Source organism: Delphinapterus leucas, chromosome 10 (assembly GCF_059928025.1).
Source record: "Delphinapterus leucas isolate spDelLeu-1000000601 "Yukka" chromosome 10, BTC_Dleu_Yukka2, whole genome shotgun sequence".
Taxonomy (NCBI): domain Eukaryota; kingdom Metazoa; phylum Chordata; class Mammalia; order Artiodactyla; family Monodontidae; genus Delphinapterus; species Delphinapterus leucas.
The window spans coordinates 72,514,077-72,536,508 of NC_143138.1; the positions used below are offsets into that span (position 1 = coordinate 72,514,077).

Sequence of the window (22,432 nt, forward strand, 5' to 3'; positions counted from 1 at the left end):
TGGCGTCCAGCAGCCTACATCCCTAAGAGCACCTCAGTAAGCCTCTAGATGTATGCCAAACCTGAAGCCTGCCCCTCAGGCCAAAGCTCCAGGATAAGCAGATAGACCTTTTTCATGAAAAGATAGGGTGTATGTGTTTCAGTTTCCTGTTTGTGTAGTGCCCTAGGGGTGGTAACATGCCAATAATTTTCAATTGTTATAGTCCCTTGAGACTCTGGAACACAAGCCCCTCTGGTCACCAGAGCCAGGCAATCAAGAGACATACCCCAGGCAGCAGCTGCAGAAACCAGGGCACAAGACGTAAAACCTGTGGCACCATAGGCAGGTAAGTGCTCCCCTCCAAGAGATAATGGATGACTAGAGCATAGCTGAGAGTATGAAGATGGTGCTTGACCTCTAAGGTGTCTGGAAAGGGTTACAGTCAGCCCTTAGATATGTGTTTAATTAGGAGCCTGCCCCTCAGGCTGTAGCTATGATAAGCTAATAGGCTTCTTTCACAGAGAGACTGAACTCCTGCATCTGTTTTCTCTTGCTGTGCCCTGGCAGTAGTAGCTGTTTAAGAACTCTTTCTCCGTTGGTTACAGTCCTGTGGGACCTGCAAGCATAAGCGCTTGGCCACTAGAACCAGGTGATGTAGAAGTGTCCGCTGGTGGCAGCTGCAAAAATTGGGGCACCTTGCAAGGGTATAAGCTTTTTGGGAAATACTGGAAAGCTGGATTAAGGCGGAGAAATAATGCGAAGATTGCATCTAATGGTCTCCATTCCCTGAGAGCTTGTCCGTAGGCCCCTAGATGTGTACCAAACTAGAAGCCTACCCTTAAGGCCAAACCTTATGGAGAAGCAAATAGGAATCTTTCTCAGAAAGACTGGGGTTTGTTTCAGCCTGCTGTCCATGCAGTGCCCTGGGGGTGATAATCTGCCAAGAACTGTTTCTCTGATTGTTACAGTTTCATGGGAACCAGGAATGAGACCCACCTCTGCCCCCCCCCCCCAACCCCTGCCTCCAGAGCCAGGCCATCAGGGGGCATCCACTGGGCAACAGCTGTAAAAACCAGGGCTCCAGATGCGTGTAAAAGTTCCCCTTCAGGAGATACTGGCACTCTGAAATGGGGTAAAGGGAGCGGGTGAAGATGGCGTGTACCAGCTATAGCAAGGCAGAGGGTGGCTGTGAAGATGGTACCCCCCCCCCCGCCGCCCGTTTGAAGCTGGGGGTGGGGAGTGTAACAGCGGGGCAGGGGCAGCAAGGTGGGAATAAAAGGCTTAGTGTTTTTTAATTTTTAAAATTTTATTTATATTTTTTTGAGTATAAACAGAACATTTATTAAAGTACTTCTTAAAATTAGAGTGCTTAGAGAAAATTCTTACAGAAACATCTGTAAGGAAAATAGTTTTGGCTAGTATTCAAAATGGCAGTAGTTCTTAGCATGCATCTACCTGTACTTCTCCCACCTCATTTTTATTTATTCTTACATAATAAACACTTACAGTACAATGTAAGGTATTCCTTATTTCAAACTTATCTAAGGTATTTTTCACCTGCTGACTTTAAAACTTTGGAGCAACTTGACTTAAATTTTTAAACTAGCACTGCAAGGTGAGTTCATCCCACTGCTTCGTTTCAGTGAGAAGAGCCTGTCTTGAGTTCAAGCTTTTGTAATCCTTGGAATAGTCCAAAACTGTATAAAAGCCAATTTATGAGCTGTCACTTTATTTATTTTATTGGAGTATAATTGCTTTACAATATACAACGAAGTGAATATTGTACACTTTGTTGTACATCAAAGTGAATCAGTTATATGTATACATATATCCCCTCCTCTTGGACCTCCCTCCCCTGCCCCTGCATCTGGCCCATTTAGGTCATCACAGAGCACCAAGCTGAGGCTCCCTGTGCTATACTGCAGGTTCCAACTAGCTATGTGTTTTACACATGGTACTGTATTTATGTCAAACCTAATCTCCCAATTCATCCCACCTGTGTCCACACATCCATTCTCTACATCTATGTCTCTATTCATTCTCTGGAAATAGGTTCATCGGTACTATTTTTCTAGATTCCACATATATGCGTTAATATACGATATTTGTTTTTCTGACTTCACATTCTGTATGACAGACTCTAGGTCCATCTACATCTCTACAAATGACCCAGTTTTGCTCCTTTTATGGCTGAGTAATATTCCATTGTATATATGTACCACATCTTCTTTATCGATTCATCTGTCAGTGGACATTTAGGTTGTTTCCATGACCTGGCTATTTTAAATAGTGCTGCAGTGAACATTGGGGTACATGTGTCTCTTTATTTTGTTTTTAAACATTTATTTATTTATTTTTGGCTGTGTTGGGTCTTTGTTGCTGTGCATGGGCTTTCTCTAGTTGCAGCGAGTGGGAGCTACTCTTCATTGTGGTGTACGGGCTTCTCATTGCAGTGGCTTTTCTTGTTGCAGAGCATGGGCTCTAGGCATGCGGGCTTCAGTAGTTGTGGCTCGCGGGCTCTAGAGCACAGGCTCAGTAGTTGTGGCACACGGGCTTAGTTGCTTCACAGCATGTGGGATCTTCCCAGACCAGGGCTTGAACCCGTGTCCCCTGCATTGGCAGGAGGGTTCTTAACCACTGTGCCACCAGGGAAGTCCCATGTGTCTTTTTGAATTACAGTTTTCTCAGGGTATATGCCCAGTAGTGGGATTGCTGGGTCATATGGTAATTCTATTTTTAGTTTTTTAAGGAACCTCCATACTGTTCTCCACAGTGGCTGTATCAATTTACATTCCCAACAACAGTGTAAAAAGGTTGGTTCCCTTTTCTCCACACCCTCTCCAGCATTTATTATTTGAAGATTTTTTGATGATGGCCATTCTGACTGGTGTGAGGTGACACCTCTTCGTAGTTTTGATTTGCATTTCTCTAATGATTAGTGATGTTGAGCATCTTCTCATATGCCTCTTGGCCATCTGTATGTCTTTGGAGAAAAATGTCAATTTAGGTCTTCCACCCATTTTTGGATTGGTCTGTTTGTTTTTTTGATATTGAGCTGCATGAGCTGTTTGTATATTTTGGACATTAATCTTCTGTCAGTTGCTTCGTTTGCAAATATTTTCTCCCATTCTGAGGGTTGTCTTTTCGTTTTGTTTATAGTTTCCTTTGCTGTGCAAAAGCTTTTAAGTTTAATTAGGTCCCATTTGTTTATTTTTGTTTTTATTTTCATTACTCTAGGAGGTGGGTCAAAAAAGGTCTTGCTGTGATTTATGTCAAAGAGTGTCCTGGGGCTTCCCTGGTGGCGCAGTGGTTGAGAGTCCGCCTGCTGAGGCAGGGGACACCGGTTCGTGCCCCAGACTGGGAGGATCCCACGTGCCACGGAGCAGCTAGGCCCATGAGCCATGGCCGGGGAGCCTGTGCGTCCGGAGCCTGTGCCCCATAACGGGAGAGGCCACAACAGTGAGAGGCCTGTGTACCACAAAAAAAAAAAAAAAAAAGTGTTCTGCCTATGTTTTCCACTAAGAATTTTATAGTGTCCAGTCTTACATTTAGGTCTTTAATCCATTTTGAGTTCATTTTTGTGTATGGTGTTAGAGAATGTTCTAATTTCATTCTTTTACATGTAGCTGTCCAGTTTTCCCAGCACCACTTATTAAGGAGACTGTCTTTTCTCCATTGTATATCCTTGCCTCCTTTGTCATAGATTAGGTGACCATAGGTGTGTGGGTTTATCTCTGGGCTTTCTATCCTGTACCATTGATCTATATTTCTGTTTTTGTGCCAGTACCATACTGTCTTGATTACTGTAGCTTTGTAGTATAGTCTGAAGTTGGGAAGCGTGATTCTTCTAGCTCCATTTTTCTTTTTGCAGATTGCTTTGGCTGTGTGGGGTCTTTTGTGTTTCCATACGAATTGTTAAATTTTTTGTTCTAATTCTGTGAAAAATGCCATTGGTAATTTGATAGGGATTGCACTGAATCTGTAGATTGCTTTGGGTAGTATAATCATTTTCACAATATTGATTCTTCCAATCCAAGAACATGGTATATCTCTCCATTTGTTGGTATCATCTTCAATTTCTTTCAACAGTGTCTTATGGTTTTCTGCATACAGGTCTTTTGTCTCTAGGTAGGTTTATTCCTAGGTGTTTTATTCTTTTTGTTGCAATGGTAAATGGGATTCTTTCCTTAATTTCTCTTTCTGCTCTTTCATTGTTAGTGTATAGGAATGCAAGAGATTTCTGTGTATTAATTTTGTATCCTTCAGCTTTACCAGATTCATTGATTAGCTCTAGTAGTCTACCGGTGGCATCTTTAGTATTTTCTATGTATAGTATCATGTCTTCTGTGAACAGTGACAGTTTTACTTCTTTTCCAATTTGTATTCCTTTTATTTATTTTTCTTACCGATTGCTGTGGCTCGGACTTCCAAAACTATGTTGAATAAAGTGGCTAGAGTTGACATCTTTGTCTTATTCCTGATCTTAGAGGAAACGCCTTCAGTTTTTCACCATTGAGAATGATGTTTGCTGAGGGTTTGCTGTACATGTTGAAGTTGGGCAGGGGGCAGTGTAACAGCCGGGGCAGAGACGGCAAGGTGGGAATAAAAGGCCTAGTGGTTCTTTTAAAAAAAAAAAAACAGGTGGTGCCCACCATCCTCATCCCCACCCCCATCCCAAGAGTATTCCAGCAAGCCCCTAGATGTGTTAAGTTACATCCCTACCTCTCGGGCCAGCGCTTCAGCGTATTTTTGAACGAGCCTCTTTCACATTTGGGTGTAGTCAGCTGCCTCCGCACTGGGCCCTGAGGTAAGGGAGCCCTTTAAGAGCTGTTTCTCCCGTTCGCTATAGCTTTGTGGGTCTTGTGGACATGAGCCGCACTGGTTTTCAGTGCTGTATGTTTTGGGGGATTATCTGTTCTGTGCAGATCTTAAAAGTGGGGTACCCAATGTGGGGTTCAAACCCTTATCTCCTTGGGGAAAAGCGCTGGGTTTTTGAGTTCCCTCCCAATTGTGGGTTGCAGCACAGGGGTGGGGTTTATGGCTTGACTGTGTCTCAGCCTCTCCCACCTGCTCTGATGGTGTGCCAGACTTGGGTAATGTGTAGGAGTCGCCCAGCCAGTTGTTTAGGTTTTTTTCAGAGGAAATTGTTCCATATGTAACTATAGGTTCAAGTGTGTCTGTATAGGAGGCGAGTTCAGGATCTTCCTAGGTCACCACCTTGAACCAGACCTTCAGTTTTTAAACTAATTACCAATGGACCCTCCTGTCAGTTATTTGTGGTCTTGGGGATCCCTTGGTAACTTAAAAAGAGACAAAAACCAATTTGGCTGGCCATAAGTTAGGAGATAATATTAATGTTCCTCTAGAAATATCAAAAAGCTACTCTGGAGTTGGCTAGTGCTGAGCCCCAAGCCCAGAATGTCTTAATGGAAATCCATCCTCTAACATACCACTCTTTCTGCCAGTTAATTTTAGATCTTCAGTACACCACCAGATTACATAATATGACAGAAGGTAGAAGGGAATTTGAAAAGGGAATTGGGTAAAGCAACCTGTTTAGTTTATTAAAAAAAAAAACTTTTTTTATAGTTTCCTCGTAAGCTTGAAGAATGTGGTTTCTCCCTTCTCTATGTCCAGATAAACAACAAAATTATATAAATCCTACACATCACTTAAGAGGAAGTCAAACTAAAAAAAAAAAAGTCAAGCTAGGTCTTTAAGACCATGAAATTATGTATATTATCACTGGGTGACTCTAAGGCAATTTAATCAGTCAGGGTCCCAAAGTAGAAGAATTAAAGATGGCTTATTTAAAAAGAGACTATTTTCAAAGGAGTGGATGTGAGGGGAAACAGCAGTAGTGCTTTGACTCTGGTGCTAGTAGCAACTGACTTGTTACCAGAACCTAGAAGACAAGCGTTGTATAGAGGTAACTTTGAGGGGAACCTTTGGTAAAGGGATAGAGTCAGCCTGAGGTCAGCTTACAGGGAATGAGCCAGTGGGATAAGTATCCTGAATTCACTCTTTTCCCTTCCTATAATCTGCATATGAACACTCCTGACAGAAACAGAAACCAGAGGACCCAGGAACCCATTGATAAGGTTCTTACCAGTCAGCCTGCTAGGGCAGAGAGCAGGGGAGAGAAAGGTGCAAAGTGGGTCTAGAGTGGCAAAAAAGGATATCCAGTATGAAAATGATGTAGGCTGGGCAGCCTTACTAGGATTAGTCCTGGCCAGCTCTAGTCTGGAATAACACACTTACAGCAATAATTGGACTTTTTTTTAGCTAATTTTGAATTTAAAATTTTAATCATATGTGAAAAAAAGCCTTTTGAGCAACAAAGTAATTTTGTTGCTCAACTGTTGTGATAGCTGAACACATATATAATCATGAACATTATGTAAATTTTAAGGAGATTTTAGATGTTTGAATGGTGAACTTTTCCTGTTTTCAAAATGGAAAAAAGTAAAAGGTTATATGTGATTCAGGGATGGCCTGGAGGCATAGCATGATGGTATATGAGATACATTTAAAAAGTTAGATGAGGACTTCCCTGTTGGCACAGTGGTTAAGAATCCGCCCTGCTAGTGCGGGGGACACGGATTCGATCCCTGCTCCGGGAAGATCCCACATGCCGCAGAGCAGCTGGGCCCATGTGCTGCAACTACTGAGCCTGTGCTCTGGAGCCCACGAGCCACGACTGCTGAGCCCGTGTGCCACAACTACTGAAGCCGGCGCACCTAGACCCCGTGCTCCCCCGTGCACCACGGTAAGAAGCCGACATACCGCAACGAAGAGTAGCTCCCGCTCGCCACTAGAGAAAGCCCATGTGCAGCAACGAAGACCCAGCGCAGCCAAAAATAAAATAAAAAAATAAAGAGCGAATCATCTGAAGTTCTGATATGTGCTGTAGCTTGAATAATCCGTGAAGGCATTACGCTGAGTGAAATAAGCTGGACGTGAGGGGCGGGGGGGCAGTTGTGCAGGGAGACAAAAATATTGTATAGTTCCACTGGTGTAAGGAATTTAGAGTTGGGTGGACAAATTCAGAAGTGGAAAGTAGAGTGGAAGTTGCTGAGGGTTGGGAAGGAGGGTGGAATGGGGAGTTACTGCTTAGTGGGTGCAGGGTTTCTGCTTGAGGTGATGATGGGGGTCTGTAATTGTGTGGCATCATGAGTGTGCTTGGTGCCACTGAATTGTACACTTAAATCTGGTTTAATGGAAGATTTAGGGAAATTGGAACCCTTGTGCATTGTTGGTGGGAATGTAAAATGGTGCAGCTGCTAAAGGAAACAGAATGGCATTTCCTCAGAAAATTTATAATTACTATATGGTCTGGCGATTCCACTTCTGGGTGTAGTCAGAACTGAAAAAAGTAAGGTCTTGAAGAATAGCCCAAAGGTGGAGGCAACCCAAGTGTCCCTTGACAGATGAATGGATAAACAAAAATGTGGTATATACATACAGTGGAATGTTTTATGGTGTGTGTGTGTATTCAGGCTTAAAAAGGAGGATATTCTGACACATGCTACAACTTGGATGAACTTTGAGGACATTATGCTAACAGAAGTCACAAAAAGAGACAGTCATAGAGACAAAGTAGTATGGTGGTTGCTATGAGCTGGCAGGAAGCAGGGGATGGGGAGTTTAGTGGGTATAGAATTTTTTTTTTCAATTTTCAAACCAGAGTTTTAGAGGGCAGTTTTAATGCCTTTGAAAAAATGGTTAAAATGGTAAATTTTGCATTATGTATGTTTTACCACAATTTTTAAAAAATTAATCATCTGAAACTTTCTTTTAGATGACTTAAATGCTGGAATATTTACCAATATAGAATCATGCTGTGGATCGGTAATAGAGAGGGAAATTATAAACTGTTCATCTCCTGAGATTCCTGCAGAATTTAATGAACAGTTTAACACTAGGAAGAACCAGCAAGAACGAGTAAGTCATGATAACGGAGCCAACTTAGAAAAAGAAAACAGTTATAATGACCAGTGTAATCAGTTCACAAGAACAGAGAAGCAAACAAAACATACGAAGAAGTGTCCTAAAAGGCCTGATTGGAATACAAACAAACCACCGAGACGGTATAGTCCAGCATCAGAAAAGTACCCTAAACAGCTTCAAAAGCTGAGAGAAGAAAAAAGAGTGAGAAGGCAGATGGAACTGCTTCATTTGGTAGAAAGAAATAATCCTGGACACCTCTCTCAAAATAGAGTCACTTCACCAGATGTTCTTCATTCATCTCAAGAAACTGAACCAAGTTTCAGGTGGCAGCTAGTCAAAAAGGTAAAGCTCTTCTGTCTAGAAAAATATTTTAAAGCATGTATTGAAGTTTTTAGAATGAGAATACAGTTCCACACATGCTTGTTTTGACAGGGCTATTCTGGGTGTGAATAAGAGTTCTAGAAATTTGCTGTAGTTTACAGCAGGGGTCAACAAACTATGGCCAATAGGCAAATCCATCTTGCTGCCTGCTTTTGCAAATAAAGTTTTTAGCAATACAGCCATGCTCATTTTTTTTTAACCTATCGTCTGTGGCTGGCTTCATGCTGCAAGAAGAGTTTAGAGTAGTTGCAACAGAGACCACATGGCTCACAAAGCCAAGTGTTTACACTTAAACCCTGTATAGATTAATGCTATTCTTTATTCAGATACCCATTCAACTCTTGTTTATAGTCCATATAGACAGAGGATAATTTACAAGGTCAGGAATTACTGGATTGGTTTCTCTGACTCTGGAGAAGTACCAAGCCTCTCCTATCCTATTATCCAGTATGTGTTACTCAAATATTATCCTCAGATTATTTCAACCACCACTAAAAACATTTGTGGGGACGTATGGAAACACTGTTAACTCCTGTCTATCATTTAGGAAGAAGAACCTCAGATAATTAATTCTTTCAACAAGGAAAGGTATGTTATGGATTTCGTACTTAGTGCTTTCTGTGTGATATAAAATACTTGTTCAAAATATAGGTGAGATCAAGCATGTATGCATGTCTGTGAAGACAGTAACAGGAAAGTTTGTGACTTCAGGTGAATAGAGGTTTAAGGGAAAGGGTGTCTGTCTGGCATTTTACCTAGAATTTGAAGGTCCAAATTGGACTGGACCCAGGCATCCTAAGCAGGAATGTGGGTGATATTTTGTTATCTTCAGACTTTAACAGTTTTGATTTTCCAGATATGTCAGCAGTGGAATAGACGTTCCGCTTGGATTGAGGGGGTAGGGAATAAATGACTGGTAGGGATAATGAGAAATTAACCAGTGGGAGATTTTAAATTGTTAGAATTTTTATTCTGTACTTTTGTGCACAAACCGGCTGGTTTAAGCTGTCTCTGAATATGGCTCTAATAGCAAGTTTAGTTTAGGCGGTAAGTATATTATTTTATGGTGAATTATCTAAGGAGAAACATTAGGTTTAAATTAACTCAGGTAGCGTTGATCCTCAGAAGCTAGTAAATTTCTCCCTGTTCTAGCATATATATATCCTCAGCAAGTACTAGTAAACCCCAAATTAATCCCATTTTGTTGCCCTGTTTTAGGAAATGGTATCATAGAACTCAAGCCTCTTACATATAGTGTTCCTAAAGGTGTTATAGGTACATTTAGAATAAATTGAAATGTGACTGAAGAATAGAATATGCTTAATCTAAAATAAAATAGTTTTTCATTCATGCTTTTTAAGAAGTCCCTTAATGTGCTTTTTGGAAAAATACAGGTCTCAATCACCACCAGTTCCGGCAGTGAAAACCAGAACGCAGCAAACTCAGACACTAAAAAACAGTACTTATGAAAGAGAGAATGTGATCTCAGGAGATAGTCAAACAGAATTATCACCTGGGTTTTCTGAACCATTTCATTTTATTCCCTATGTCCGAACCAATGAGATCTATTACCTTGATCCAGATGCACCATTGTCTAGGCCTTTAACCCAGGATCCTCAGTACCAAAATCTACATGGTAAGTAAATATAAGTGTACCCCCCCCCAATTAAAAATCCAAATTGCCCCACGAGAGGTGGAAAAAATTTCTGTCTTTTGGAGTCAATTGTTAAAATTTTTATTGAATATTTATTACTTAAATTTTACTTGGTGCTTTCCTAGGATATAAATTTATTAATGAATCCATAGAATGTTATAGCATAGGGCTATTCATATTATAAATGTATTTGAATTTTTGTCATTTTTATCTGGCTTCAGACTGTGACCAAGAACAGCTTTTTGACCATCTCAGGGACCCACTTCTTAATCCTAACTTGGTGAAAAACAGGGATCGACAGCAAGCAATCCTTAAGGGACTGTCAGAACTGAGACAGGTATGAGCTCTTCCAAAGTTTGGATGTGACCATTTTCTGGTGGAGGGCTGTGTTTTACCAGTTTTACTAAACATCGCATGACTTATGTGACTTCACCACATGTCAGTTTAATGTACAGGTGCTGATTCTTTTTAAAAAAACACAACTTTCTTTCTATTTCTTTCACATTGCCATCTCTAAGACTGTTTCTTTCCGGCATGAAATCATGAGACATTTTGAATATTAAGACAACTTTATTGAATGAAAAAAGGCATACATTTGAAATGGCAAAGCATGATCAATAAGGCCCTAAAACCAAAGGCAGAAAATAAATACAGTTATGCTTTAATTCTTAGTAATGCAGTTCACATTTTTTTGAACGTGTTGGCTGTGTTTGGAATAGAACTTGACACAAGTCCCAAAGAGTAATATAATGAAATTACAGGTATAATCTTACCAGACTACTTTTTCTCCCAGACCAATTTTGACTCATTATCTGCTCAGATAAAAATAAAATCAGGTAACACATCAAATATTTAAGGCTATAACTGTTCTCTACCGGCTGACCTTAAAAAACAAAAAAACACCTGTCCCTGTGCTTAAAAAAAAAAAAAAGACTTGCAAAACTGGTTTTACGATTAGCTTTGATTCACAGTATACTTTGTGTATTTGGGGAAAATAAACTGTAGTTTTAGGATTACCCTTTTCCATGTCCAGTCATTTATGAATGCGTCCTGCATTTCAAATTGTTGATTCAAGTGTTGCTTAAACAATTCTTTCTTATAGAACTAGAAAATCACCCCCACTAACCCAGGATTATAAAGTGTCCCTTAGTTTTTTAAATGCTGTAGCTTTGGTTACATGTGGATGGAATTTTGTAACTCAAGCTTGGTAATTCACACAGTGAAGATTTTACTTAAACCTCTTTTTAAAGTGACAAGGTATATTCTAGCTTAGTAGAGACAAAAGTTGTAGCTTAAGAGAAAGGAATGTGATGTATACACCTTCACCTATATAGTGACCGTATCTTACTTCAGCAGGGCCTTGTACTAGCCACTAAGGTTAATGCAGTCAAGATAAACACTGGGTGTTAAAGGGAGACTCATGACCATTTAGGGAGACTCATGACCATTTTAAGAGCATTTGGGGAAAAGGAAAGAGGTGGTGTTCAGCCCCACAGTTAGGAGACATGGTTTTAAGAAAGGTCATTTCTATTGGTTGTATGGCTAAAAATATAATCTTACAAATGTGTGATAGCTGCACAGTATCCAAGTGAGAAAGTCTGGTGTAAAAATTGAAAATTCTTGAGTTGAACATGACAAAGATAACGTTTAAGCTATGGCCAAGTAACTGAGCGTAATACGTGTTTTCAAAGTAAATATAGTTCTGTATTAACAAGAGAGAAAGGTAAAATAGGAATAATTTGCCCGTCTGCTGCACACCGTACTAACATATCATCAATATGATTTCAGGGCCTTCTCCAGAAGCAAAGAGAGTTGGAAACTAATCTCATGCCTTTAGCTGCAAATCAAGAAGAGAATTTTAGTTCTTCGTTTTAAATGTAGAAAATCAAATCCTTTACATTTTATTTGTCTTCCAAATTATGAAATGTGAGATTGGTTGTTGCTTAACTGTATTTATCAAATAGCCTAGATTTCTTTTTAAAATGCTTATTTAAAACTTGTACATTATGTAGTAAAGTATGTGTGTATATATATATTTTAAAAAACAATAAAACAAGACACTTGTAAAAAAGTAGTAAAAAAAAAAAAAAATTTTTTTTTTTCTGCTCATCACAATGTGGGTATTGAGGTATTGATCTACTTACTTACCTTAACACAGTCTGGAGTTTACAGTGTTCTTCCACACTTTTTACATGTAGCTTATTAAAATATCACTTAGATATTTTGCTCTATAAAAAGATTTTAAAGAGTAGAACTCAAAGTTCTTTTGAGGTGCCAAAGGAAGGTCTGACATACTTACTTTTACTAAAGTAGCCCAGATTCAGTTTAGGCTTACGTGGAAATTTTTTTAAGTCCTTTTTTTAATGACTTCTTTTATTGTAGAAACTACAGTTTTCAAAAACATTTACAAGTTTGTATTAGTAATGGAGAGGCAGTTATTAGCAATACATGTGGATTTAAAATTTATCTTCACCATGTACTTTTATCTGTGAATTTAAAAAGTTAGCTTTAGTATATATAGCACTTAAGTGCTTACCACCTGAAAAATATACTTACATTTTTCTAACAATTTAAAAATCTACAGCAAAGTTTATTTCAAATTGTTTAATGCCTTTAATAACCAAATTCAGTTTCATAGTTCAAAAGATAGATAGGTTTTTGTTTAAGGACCACACAAGCACTGAAAATTGTAATTATCAAATATTCTCAAATAAAAGGTTGACCAAAATTTTAGCAACAGGTGATTTTACATGGTTGTCTAAAAATAAAAAATAATGCTGCCTGGTGTTAAGTCCTAAATGTACATAGTTTTATCATCTAAATGAAATGGCTTTGTTCAATAAATCTTGAGGTATTGAGCCAAAATCGTGTAAATATTAACATCACTGGCTTATACCTGTGTAAAAGCACTATACAAAAAGCTTAAAATAAATGCATTAGTTGATATATAATTTCAGCAAAAGTAGCAAATGCTGCATTAGTTGATATATCATTTCAGCAAAAGTAGCTGGGATCATTGACATTAGAGGGAAAAAAAAGTAAAGCCATTGTTCACTAATCCTTTTGCAACTATCTAGTTTTACATATAAAACAGGCTTCAGTTTGAAGCCAAAGTACAGATGACATAAGTGTAAAACGTAAAAGTGCCAATATGAGATAATTCAAGTACAATATGTTAAAAATATATATTTATTTCAATTTTCAGATGCTTCAACTGTTACAGGCCATCATGATTTAAATAAGAGGAAAAAAAACATTTGCGAAAGGAAAAGAAACCTTTTGTTTAGAGAATGAAATATAAATTGTGAATTCACTTTTAAGAAACAGAAAAAGTCCATAACAACCTACTTAAAAAAAAAAAGTTACTGTAATTATTTCTCTTTTGAAAACGGCCTGGAAGTATCACTTTTCCACCAACTTAATGGAGATTTCTCTCTATCCAAGTTTTGAGTATAAGCAGATAAAAAGTAATTTCCACTTTCTTCAGACTGGCTTGATGAAAGGGCATATGGTGTCCCCAAAAATGTCTGATGAGTGAGAACATTAAAATGACTAAACTGATGGGACATATTTAATTGACTGTGATAAACCTGAAAGTTGCTATATGAATCCTGTTCAGCTGAATTACTGTTCTCTCCTTCAGAGCATACTATATCAATAGAAGCTCTCTCTTCAGAATCAATTTCATAAGTCTTCTCTTCTAATAAACGTTTTTGCAAGTCAAGAGACGATTGCAACTCAATTTGAATATTCTTTTTTTGATCTGTTCCACGTGATCCTTTGGTCTCTTTCTCCAACATTTCTGAATGAAAATTGCTGCATACTTCTATTTTTGAGATTTCATCCCCTGAATCCAGAGACATATCCTCTTCGTCCTTTTCATCGTTTTCTAAAAGAGCTACATTTAAAAAACAAAAAGTCCTCCTCTATTGAAATACACAATTTGTTTAAGTTTTAAAATTATACACTACTCACACAATATAATGCGTCAGGGTCTGCAAGTCCACAATCCCTTAAAGCTTGGTCTTCTGCCACAAGTTCACTTAGTCACAACACTCACACTAGGTGTGAATGTCCAGATAATCCGATGCTAAAAGCTTCTGCGAAATGTGTTCACGTTTAATGTTGGGAAATCCCAACTCCCAGCTCCAAAGGGGTTAATGTCAAAACAGCATCTAAAGTTATACGGTAATTCAGTATTCGACAAGACAAATATAAAATAAAAATTCTGACATCTAGCTTCACTGGATTACTACTAAACTGGTTAGGTTAGCTGTATCAAATGTTCGAACATCTCTGCTTTTCCTCAAAAACAAAAGTACATCTTTCATTTTACATAAAATCTGGAACCAAAGCAAAGGCCATCTCACACAAGACTAAAGCTATGGATATCTCTACTACCTTGTAATTAAACTGCTTTAATTCACAACAGAAGCCAATAAAGCTTACATACCCTCAAAAAGAAAATGCCTACTCTATAGTATGCAGTCTACATTAACTCAAACACTGACTATAGTATAATAAATGAGCAGATTTTGTGTATGCTAAGTAAAATGCCTTGAAACACTTCCCCTGAAGCTGAGTTTACACTGAGGTGAGAGCAGTTTCAAAATTAGCATTTCATTATATGAAATCAAAGCAAAACCATTCTTTTTCTGTCTGCCTTAAAGAAAATGAAAACTACTGAAAAGTTACCTGACTGCGACTCAAGATTCTCATTAGCACCAAGCAAAGGAAGGTTTTCTTCTGTGATTGAGTTGTGATAGCCCACAAGATTTTTAAAGTTTTGCATAAAGTCTTCAGCAGTCGCAACCACTATTCCATTATCGGTATAACTGGAAAGCATCTTGATACTCTTTTCTAAATTGAAAAAAAAAAAAGTTGAGTGTAAAACACTTGCAAATATAAAATGATAATGCCTGCCTCCAGCCCTCCAAAATCCTTTCCTCCACATTTTCAGAAACACCCAACACAGTCCCACAAAATCCTTTCATACACATTCCTGTATTCACAGTAGAAAGCTTAAGAGCACTCTCTTTACCTGTTAAAAAGACTATGTGTCGTTGCTGTATGTTTTGAGCCTGAAGTTTGATAAGGCAATCCAATTCTGGAGCATTTCGAGTTTGTGAATCACAGTTGTGGTATGACAAAATTTCAACCAGATGTTTCTTCTGATAGACATTCAGAAGGGTCAACAGACTCAGTGCTTTAGCATTCAATCTGTGAAATTAAGTAGTTCAGTATCTGTATCTGCATTTCTAAAATTTAGTATGGACGTTTTCACTTGAAATTAAAGCCATAATTTCTCAATTGAGGCAACTAATGACAACTGCACTGCTTAGCTCACTGCCTGATGTACAGGTGCTTCTTAGTAGAGGGAAAGCAGGAACTGTGCAATCCACGGGTAACTCCAGGGGCTTTCTCTGGGTACAAAGCCTGAGGGCCAGCTATTCAGTTCAGACAAAAATCTCAACTTATTACTTACTAAATAAATTACACTTCTCTTCAGCTTCACTAATTTAGAACTGTAATGAAGGGTGTAAAAGGACAAAAAAATATAAATCTTTCCTTCAAAAAATAACATGGCTCTGAGCTATTTCTATACTTCCAGATGCAAGGCAACATGTGGTAAAGGCAACATGTGGTAGAAATTACGGGCTATTGTCAGGAAGATGACGGTACTAATTTGTACAAGTTATACCTCCGGGCCTCAGTATTGCTATCTGTTATATAAAAATAAGACTTCCCCAATGCTTACTTCACATGATTTGAAGATAAAACAAGTTTTTAGAAAATGAAATAAAATAAAAAGTTAAATAATTTAAAATTACTAAAGCCTGAATTTCCCTAAGTGTGTCTGATGGAATATCAATAGGTATTAGAAGAAAAAAATGTTTTGCGGTCTAGGTTTCAGAAATGCTGACTGACAAAATGTAAAACAGGATCCTTAACTACAAAGTTTCTCAGATCTTCAAATGTGTAAATAAGTACATTATATGGACTCTAGTAGTAGGATATAGTATCCTAAACTCATCTGATTATAAGAGTCATTTGCAGAGCCTCTCAAGGGACTAGTGCTCCAAGAATCATGTTTTGAGAAGTGACTTCTGGGCATGTTAGAAATCACTTATTACATAAATGAATGTCTTAATCATAGATCCCTTTATCATGTCAAGATTAATCCTTGTCTCATATGTGTAATATTATTAGATTAACAATTAGGAGAGGGCCTGATCTACTTGGCATGTACAGTTCCATAAAAAAATAAAGAATGCTGATTATCCCGTTTTGATTATTATTCTAAACCCAAATGGTAAAGTTTAACCCAATTTTATCTCTATACATAACTAGAACTTCAACAAACCTCTACATAAACAAGAATATCATTTTCAAACAGGCTAGAATAATTCAGCATCTACATTCCCTTACGGCTGGCAAAAGACATCTGTGAAAACTGAGCAGCATCTATAATTTACAAACATATAAAAAATAGCAAAATTCTGTGAACACAATGTTAAAATCAACAACCAATATATAGTTATTTTTCAAACCTTACCTGCCCAGTTCCTTTAGTTTTTTCTGAAATTTACAGTGGACTTTCCATTGCCATTTTCCTTCTGGAGTACTAAGTTCTTCGAGGAATGTCAAAAAATTTTTAAGGTTCTCTGTTAGAGATAATGAAGTTCATTTTAAATTCAATAAACAAGTCACCCACTCCACAACTGAATTAAGGAAGAAGTGTTTGTTGATATCATGTAGGAACACCTACTTTCCTATGTAGTATTTTCTTTCTCTTTTTTCCCCTCTAAGGGAGACAGATCTATACATCCTCTTTGAGATCTAAGAACATAACATCTACACACAAAAAAACAACATGTTGATAACAATAACAAACCAAAAGTAATCCAAGGGAAGTAGGTACAGAGAGCCCTGCTTTATACCAGACTTAAGAGGAAATTATTCGTAAAGAGTAAAAGAATGGGAAAGAAATCTGAGGTAATAAAAGCTCAAAAAATGATGGAAATGTACTAGTTATCTGTGACTGGCAGAATGGACAATGCATTAAAGTATGAGTGAGTCACTAATGAGAAAAACCTAGAAAAGACATGTTACATGCTTAAAAGAATAAATAAATCTTACCAATTGTGATTACTTCTGGATTTAGAATGGATTCATCAGAAACGATAAAACCTCCAGATACAAATAACTCATTGTATGTATGATTTTTAACATCATCCAAACTATCAACACCAGCAAAACTAACACAAGGAAGCTTCTTTAAAGTCACCAAGCCAGGTACCTATTTAAATACCAAAATAAAAATAGAAATAAGGACAGACAGACTCAAGTGTGAAGTAACCTACATTAGATGTACTATGGCTCACCTATATTAGTGTGTTGTCTCTGCAAAGTCAAGCACAAAAACAATATTTCCAACATTATTTCTAAATATACAAACCAACATTTATGTACTGGGCATCTACCTTGAACAGAACTCTCTAAGGAAGAGGCACTTAACAAGAGACCTGGAAACACAGAATAACAAATGCTAACTTGCCTGGCCCTGTGAGTACAGTCCGAATTCAAATGAGGCAACAGCCTACGGACTGAAACAGTCAGGAAAGACTTCAAAGAGCAGTAGGACTTGAGACAGTCTCCTAAGACTAGACGGGGTACCTCCAAACCCAAGGGAAAGGGGGACTGCTTCAGCAAACAGGGGGTACAAACAGGTTTTACCTAGCACATACAAATAAAGGTGATAACAATATAAAGAGAGTCAGCAGACCCAATGGCATTCAAGGAGTCAGTATTCTTAGTCTTGACCATTTAAGCGATAGGTTAAGATCTGGGATATGCCACAATTTAAAATTTTGTAGAGGTATAAATATGAATCTCATGAGCTGATTCACAGAGGGTAGTTTAGGTCTCAAGTCCTAAACCTCCCAACCTCAAAGTTTTATCTCCTTTAAAGCTTATGAGGATATTTTAAAAACAAACAGCTTTAGTCTCAAAGATAGTAGGGATTTTTTACAACCAAAATAAGCAAAGAATTCAGCTTAATAGTCTACCTTGTGAATGAAACCTGCAATGTCTTCATTTTGAATAATAATCAATAGTTTATCTAATTTTGATCTTCTTTCCAAAAACTGTTCTGGATGACACTCTGTATTGCCTAATTTAATAAGATATTCCTGTTAAAGAAAAAAAACTAAATCAACATTTAAAAGCTTTTTTGCAAACATCCATTTAACACGAGAAATGCAAGATAAAGTAGTTAAGTTTAACTACTACTAGACCACTAATAATGATGCCCTTACACTAGGGACCTCAGAGATCAAGTCCACTCTTAGAGAAGACTCTGAAGCTCAGACCTTAACTGGTCACAATCACAATGTTACGACGCTATGCAGTCAAAGCCAAGTAAATGCTAGCTTGGGGTAACAGAACCAGAAAAACAATGGATTAGCCCAGGTTCTTAACTCTTATTACTTATTCTGGGCAATCCAGAGCTCAGTCGTTAACCACTCTCTCACTCCCATTTTCCTTTCCTTTTGAAGCAGGCCCTTGATTCTCTGCAGCAGTGTTACCGGTATACTCCTTCAGAGTTAAAAAGCACTTTTATGACTACTGTAGTTCCTTTAACTCACAACAGCCCCAGGATCATTCATACAGAGCTTCAGTATGTACAACGTTACTTACATATTAATTAGCCATGCCTGTCAAGTTTACATCTTTAAACAAAACACTCTCCCATCTAACACATCCTTCCATGCTGCTGACACGGTACTACCTTTCAAAGGACACAAGAGAGCCAGTCCCAGCAGAATTCTCTTTGCTTGCTGGGGGAATCCTGAACTCTGAAGCAAACTGCAGGATTCTGAAGGTCACATTCCTCATTTCAGAGATACAGGAGCAGATTAATTTTCTCAAGGTTGGCACGCTGGTTAGATAACCATAAATCTAAACCAAGGTTGCCTCACAATCAGTCTTTCAAGAGCTGTCTACAAGTGTCACACCCAAAGAGGATGCTTCTATGTAGCCCTAAAGAAGCATCTTCTACAGTGTTTGATTTTGCTCTAACTTCTAAAGCCTCTGGGCAAATCTCAGAGCAGTTTACAATCAAGTTATGAAAAAGTAAATTATTGTCTGATAGGCCTGCTTGTAATTTTTGGTCTTTTTACATTAAGAAATTTTAAATGCAAGTTTGTGTTAAATAAGACACTTTAACTCATAAAGTAACAAGTCAATTTGACTCCAGAAATATTTAGGAAGTTTAAAATTTTAATTCATAAAGTCCTGTACTATACTGTAACATTTCTGCTAGAAAATTTCCAATGGATATTGATTAAAAGAATTAAAAGTTCTGATCTGATTTCCTATCATATTTATAAAACACACAGCATCCTTTTCTTCTTCTACATAAAATAAATAGCAGAAATATGATTTATTCTAAGCCAGAATGGATTAAAAGCACCATTAGTAAGTAAACACATTTCCCACAAGTGTGTTACAATCAATTTTTAAAATGCAGTGGGAGGAGATGGAGTAATGGTGAGCACACTGGGAACTGTGCCCAACCCACTCTCTCATCTAGCCCTACACCACCATGTAGCTATGCCCCAAAGAGCTGGAAACATGTTGCTGGGGGTGGAAGAATGTTGAGAAGCTCAATGTTCAATCATACAGGGCAAAAATGCAACCAAGAAATTCCTGGTAAGTCTGGTTTCATCTTCCCAAGAAACTACAGGGAATTGGTAAAGGCAGCACACTGAGCACTCTGTTGCCCCCATTTCCATGCTCTTCACATTCTCATCAACACATCACATGAAACATGCTGACGTCAAAGAGATCCTCAAACTGACAAAAGGCTGAGGACATGTCAAAGCATGGAGTTTCTGGGCCACTCTGGCTATACGCCACTTATTTATAGTCCCCTCTGCTTCCTCTAACTAAAAAAGCAGAAACTTATCATGGTAAGTAAATTCCATAAATAGGAGCAGGCATTTATTTTAAAAACTAAGGCATTCCCGGGCTTCCCTGGTGGTGCAGTGGTTGAGAGTCTGCCTGCCGATGCAGGGGACAGGGTTTGTGCCCCGGTCCGGGAAGATCCCACATGCCGTGGAGCGGCTGGGCCCGTGAGCCATGGCCGCTGGGCCTGCATGTCCGGAGCCTGTGCTCCACAACGGGAGAGGCCACAATAGTGAGAAGCCCGCATACCGCAAAAAAAAAACACGAAACAAAACAAAAAAACCCAAGGCATTCCCTTAAGGAATTAAAATGCTATACAGTTTAGTGAATACTAATTGGCAACATTAAACCACTAATTGTCCCATGTGTTATAAATTACGTACCTATTGCTACAGATTTTACATACCTCTCTCTCTGTATTTTTTTAAACCAAATGCCTGAAACGCCAGTCTACTCCATAGCTTCAGTACAAAACACATACCTTGCAAGGACGAATCTTTCATGACTGGGGAAGTGTTTCAGGATCACCATGTTTTTTGATAATAAGGGCTATTGGGAAACCTGGCATGACCAGGGTATCAAGAAATGCCAAAATATATCATCATTAGGTCATCCTGGAGTTTTATTTTTCTACCTGATTGATAAAACCCCCTGAGGTAAACACTGACAACTTCCTTTACTCCTCTGCATCTTTCCCTCCCCTTTGTTAAAAACCCAGTAAGAAACAATGAAAATCTTTAAATCAACAATTTAAAGGTATCTGCAATATGTATACAACTGGTCTTTAAAATGACACTATGCAAAACAAGATTAAAAATTCTAAGACATTTAGATCACCGGTTCTAAATTCAGTTGAAACTTACTAGTCTTTTATTCCACTCTGCATTAAATTATGAAAATAATATGGTCAACACCTAAAAACAAAAATCCATTTTATAGAGCTCAGACCCAACAAGAGAAGTTTAGACAGCATTACAATTACCTTCTCATTTAGTTACCTTTATTTCTTTACAGAGCACACTCTCCTCTTCTTCATGAATATAAAATTTCACAGTATTTTTCTGGACATCTTTCATGATTTTAACCAAACTGTTAAATACTTCAGGTTCTAACTGGCTTATAAAGTTTGAAAGAGCTGGTTGGGCAGAAATGTTTACATCACTGGGCGATTTTGTTTCTTTTTCTACTGGTTCCCGGGCAGTATGATCAGAAGTCACCACTGGCTCTGTGGCATGGTGTGGCTGGTTCACTTCTGCTTCAGTTAAACCCAAAGCCGAAGAGGAAGGCTGCTCATTAGAGTTGGTGTCTTTCAGAGGATCACTACCAAGTGGCTCAAGGAGGTGTTTATTGTTGAAGTCGCTTGAGGAGACTGGTATGACATGCCTTCCCAGAGGACTCAATGCTATCTTAGTACCAGAATCATTAGGACTGACTGCTGGCAAATTCCCACCCTTGGCTGATGCTTTGATAACAGTATTTAGTTTCTCATGCAAGCCATCTACAAACTCCTGTACAGCAGCTTTGGAAGTCTTAGAATATATGAACTCAGAAAGCCGTTTCATCTTCTCTTGTGTTGAAAAGGTAGGTGTGGAAATTCTGCTGACATATGAAACATTCTTCTGCTTCAGAATCTCTTCTATCTTCCTAGAAAAGAGACTGTACTCTCCTAACACTGTCCTTTCTGTGGTTTCACTCATTGCAGGCGGTTCTGCTGCTGGCACACACTGCTCCTCCACTGTCACCACCTGACCTGTCAACACGTCATCCTCAGTGGTGCCCTTTAGTGTGTCTGTAAATGGAGAGGATTGAAACTGATAATCAGAACTTCTCTGTCTACTTATTACCCGGGGGTCGTTAGGAAAGGCCTCCTGTGGTGGCAGACACACCAGTTGTTCTTCTGGTGATTTCATACCTATATGGGAAGAGTTTATTATTACAAAAGCAATCCAAAATAATAACATCTGAAAATACAAACTAATAAAGAAAAAAAATGCCAGGTCAAGTATATATTTAGAACAAACTATGCATTGGAAGGTAGAATAAAAACCTCAGATAATGGTGTGAACCTATTTCCTATGTGCCCTACTTATTTATGGCTGGTCTTTGTATTTCAGTAGCTAGAGCGGCAAGTCTGAATGTTACTTTCTTTGATTCCTTTTGAAGTATTCAAACAAGGGCCAATTTAACATCAATACAAATTAAGTCACTTGTTTATTTCTGCTTCCCTACCTTTCTGCAGATCTGACTTTAACAGACATGCTTTAAGCAGAATAGTCAGTTTCAACAGCTTGCTCAACCCCTATATTCTTTGCCAAGTAATGTCCACTAAGGTAATACCCTCTTAATAGGAAAATTCTGAGTGTAAGGCAACTGAAAGAATGCCAAGCTGAAATGCTGTGGGAATAAGTCATCAAGTTAAGAGTTGCATTCAGGATCTAGGATAATTAATTTTATCTGTTTTCAGATTTGCTCTTACATATGGGGTTGCTTAGTGGATTT

General features: G+C 38.2%; 2 protein-coding genes across 23 annotated transcripts in view; one reads left to right on the top strand and one right to left on the bottom strand.

Moving 5' to 3' along the window:
- Positions 1-11,993, top strand: part of CCDC66 (coiled-coil domain containing 66) — a 52,499-nt gene extending 40,506 nt beyond the window's left edge. For all 12 annotated transcript variants that reach the window (XM_022572829.3, XM_022572831.3, XM_022572830.3 and 9 more), the window contains 5 exons: positions 7,781-8,271; positions 8,858-8,898; positions 9,705-9,946; positions 10,186-10,301; positions 11,753-11,993. In XM_022572829.3, the coding sequence (XP_022428537.1) occupies positions 7,781-8,271; positions 8,858-8,898; positions 9,705-9,946; positions 10,186-10,301; positions 11,753-11,839 (977 nt within the window). In that variant the 3' untranslated portion in view covers positions 11,840-11,993. The remainder of the gene's footprint in view (positions 1-7,780; positions 8,272-8,857; positions 8,899-9,704; positions 9,947-10,185; positions 10,302-11,752) is intronic.
- Positions 11,994-13,135: 1,142 nt separating this feature from the next.
- TASOR (transcription activation suppressor) overlaps positions 13,136-22,432 on the bottom strand; it is a 49,519-nt gene continuing 40,222 nt past the window's right edge. For 5 of the 11 annotated variants that reach the window (XM_089919484.1, XM_089919482.1, XM_089919480.1 and 2 more), the window contains 7 exons: positions 20,932-21,845; positions 18,034-18,156; positions 17,105-17,264; positions 16,521-16,629; positions 15,006-15,184; positions 14,660-14,824; positions 13,136-13,862 (listed from right to left, as the gene is read on the bottom strand). In XM_089919484.1, the coding sequence (XP_089775610.1) occupies positions 13,336-13,862; positions 14,660-14,824; positions 15,006-15,184; positions 16,521-16,629; positions 17,105-17,264; positions 18,034-18,156; positions 20,932-21,845 (2,177 nt within the window). In that variant the 3' untranslated portion in view covers positions 13,136-13,335. Of the gene's footprint in view, positions 14,140-14,659; positions 14,825-15,005; positions 15,185-16,520; positions 16,630-17,104; positions 17,265-18,033; positions 18,157-20,931; positions 21,846-22,432 lie in introns of all 11 variants that reach the window. The other 6 variants (XM_030762367.2, XM_022572828.3, XM_022572827.3 and 3 more) reach the window with 4 other exon arrangements.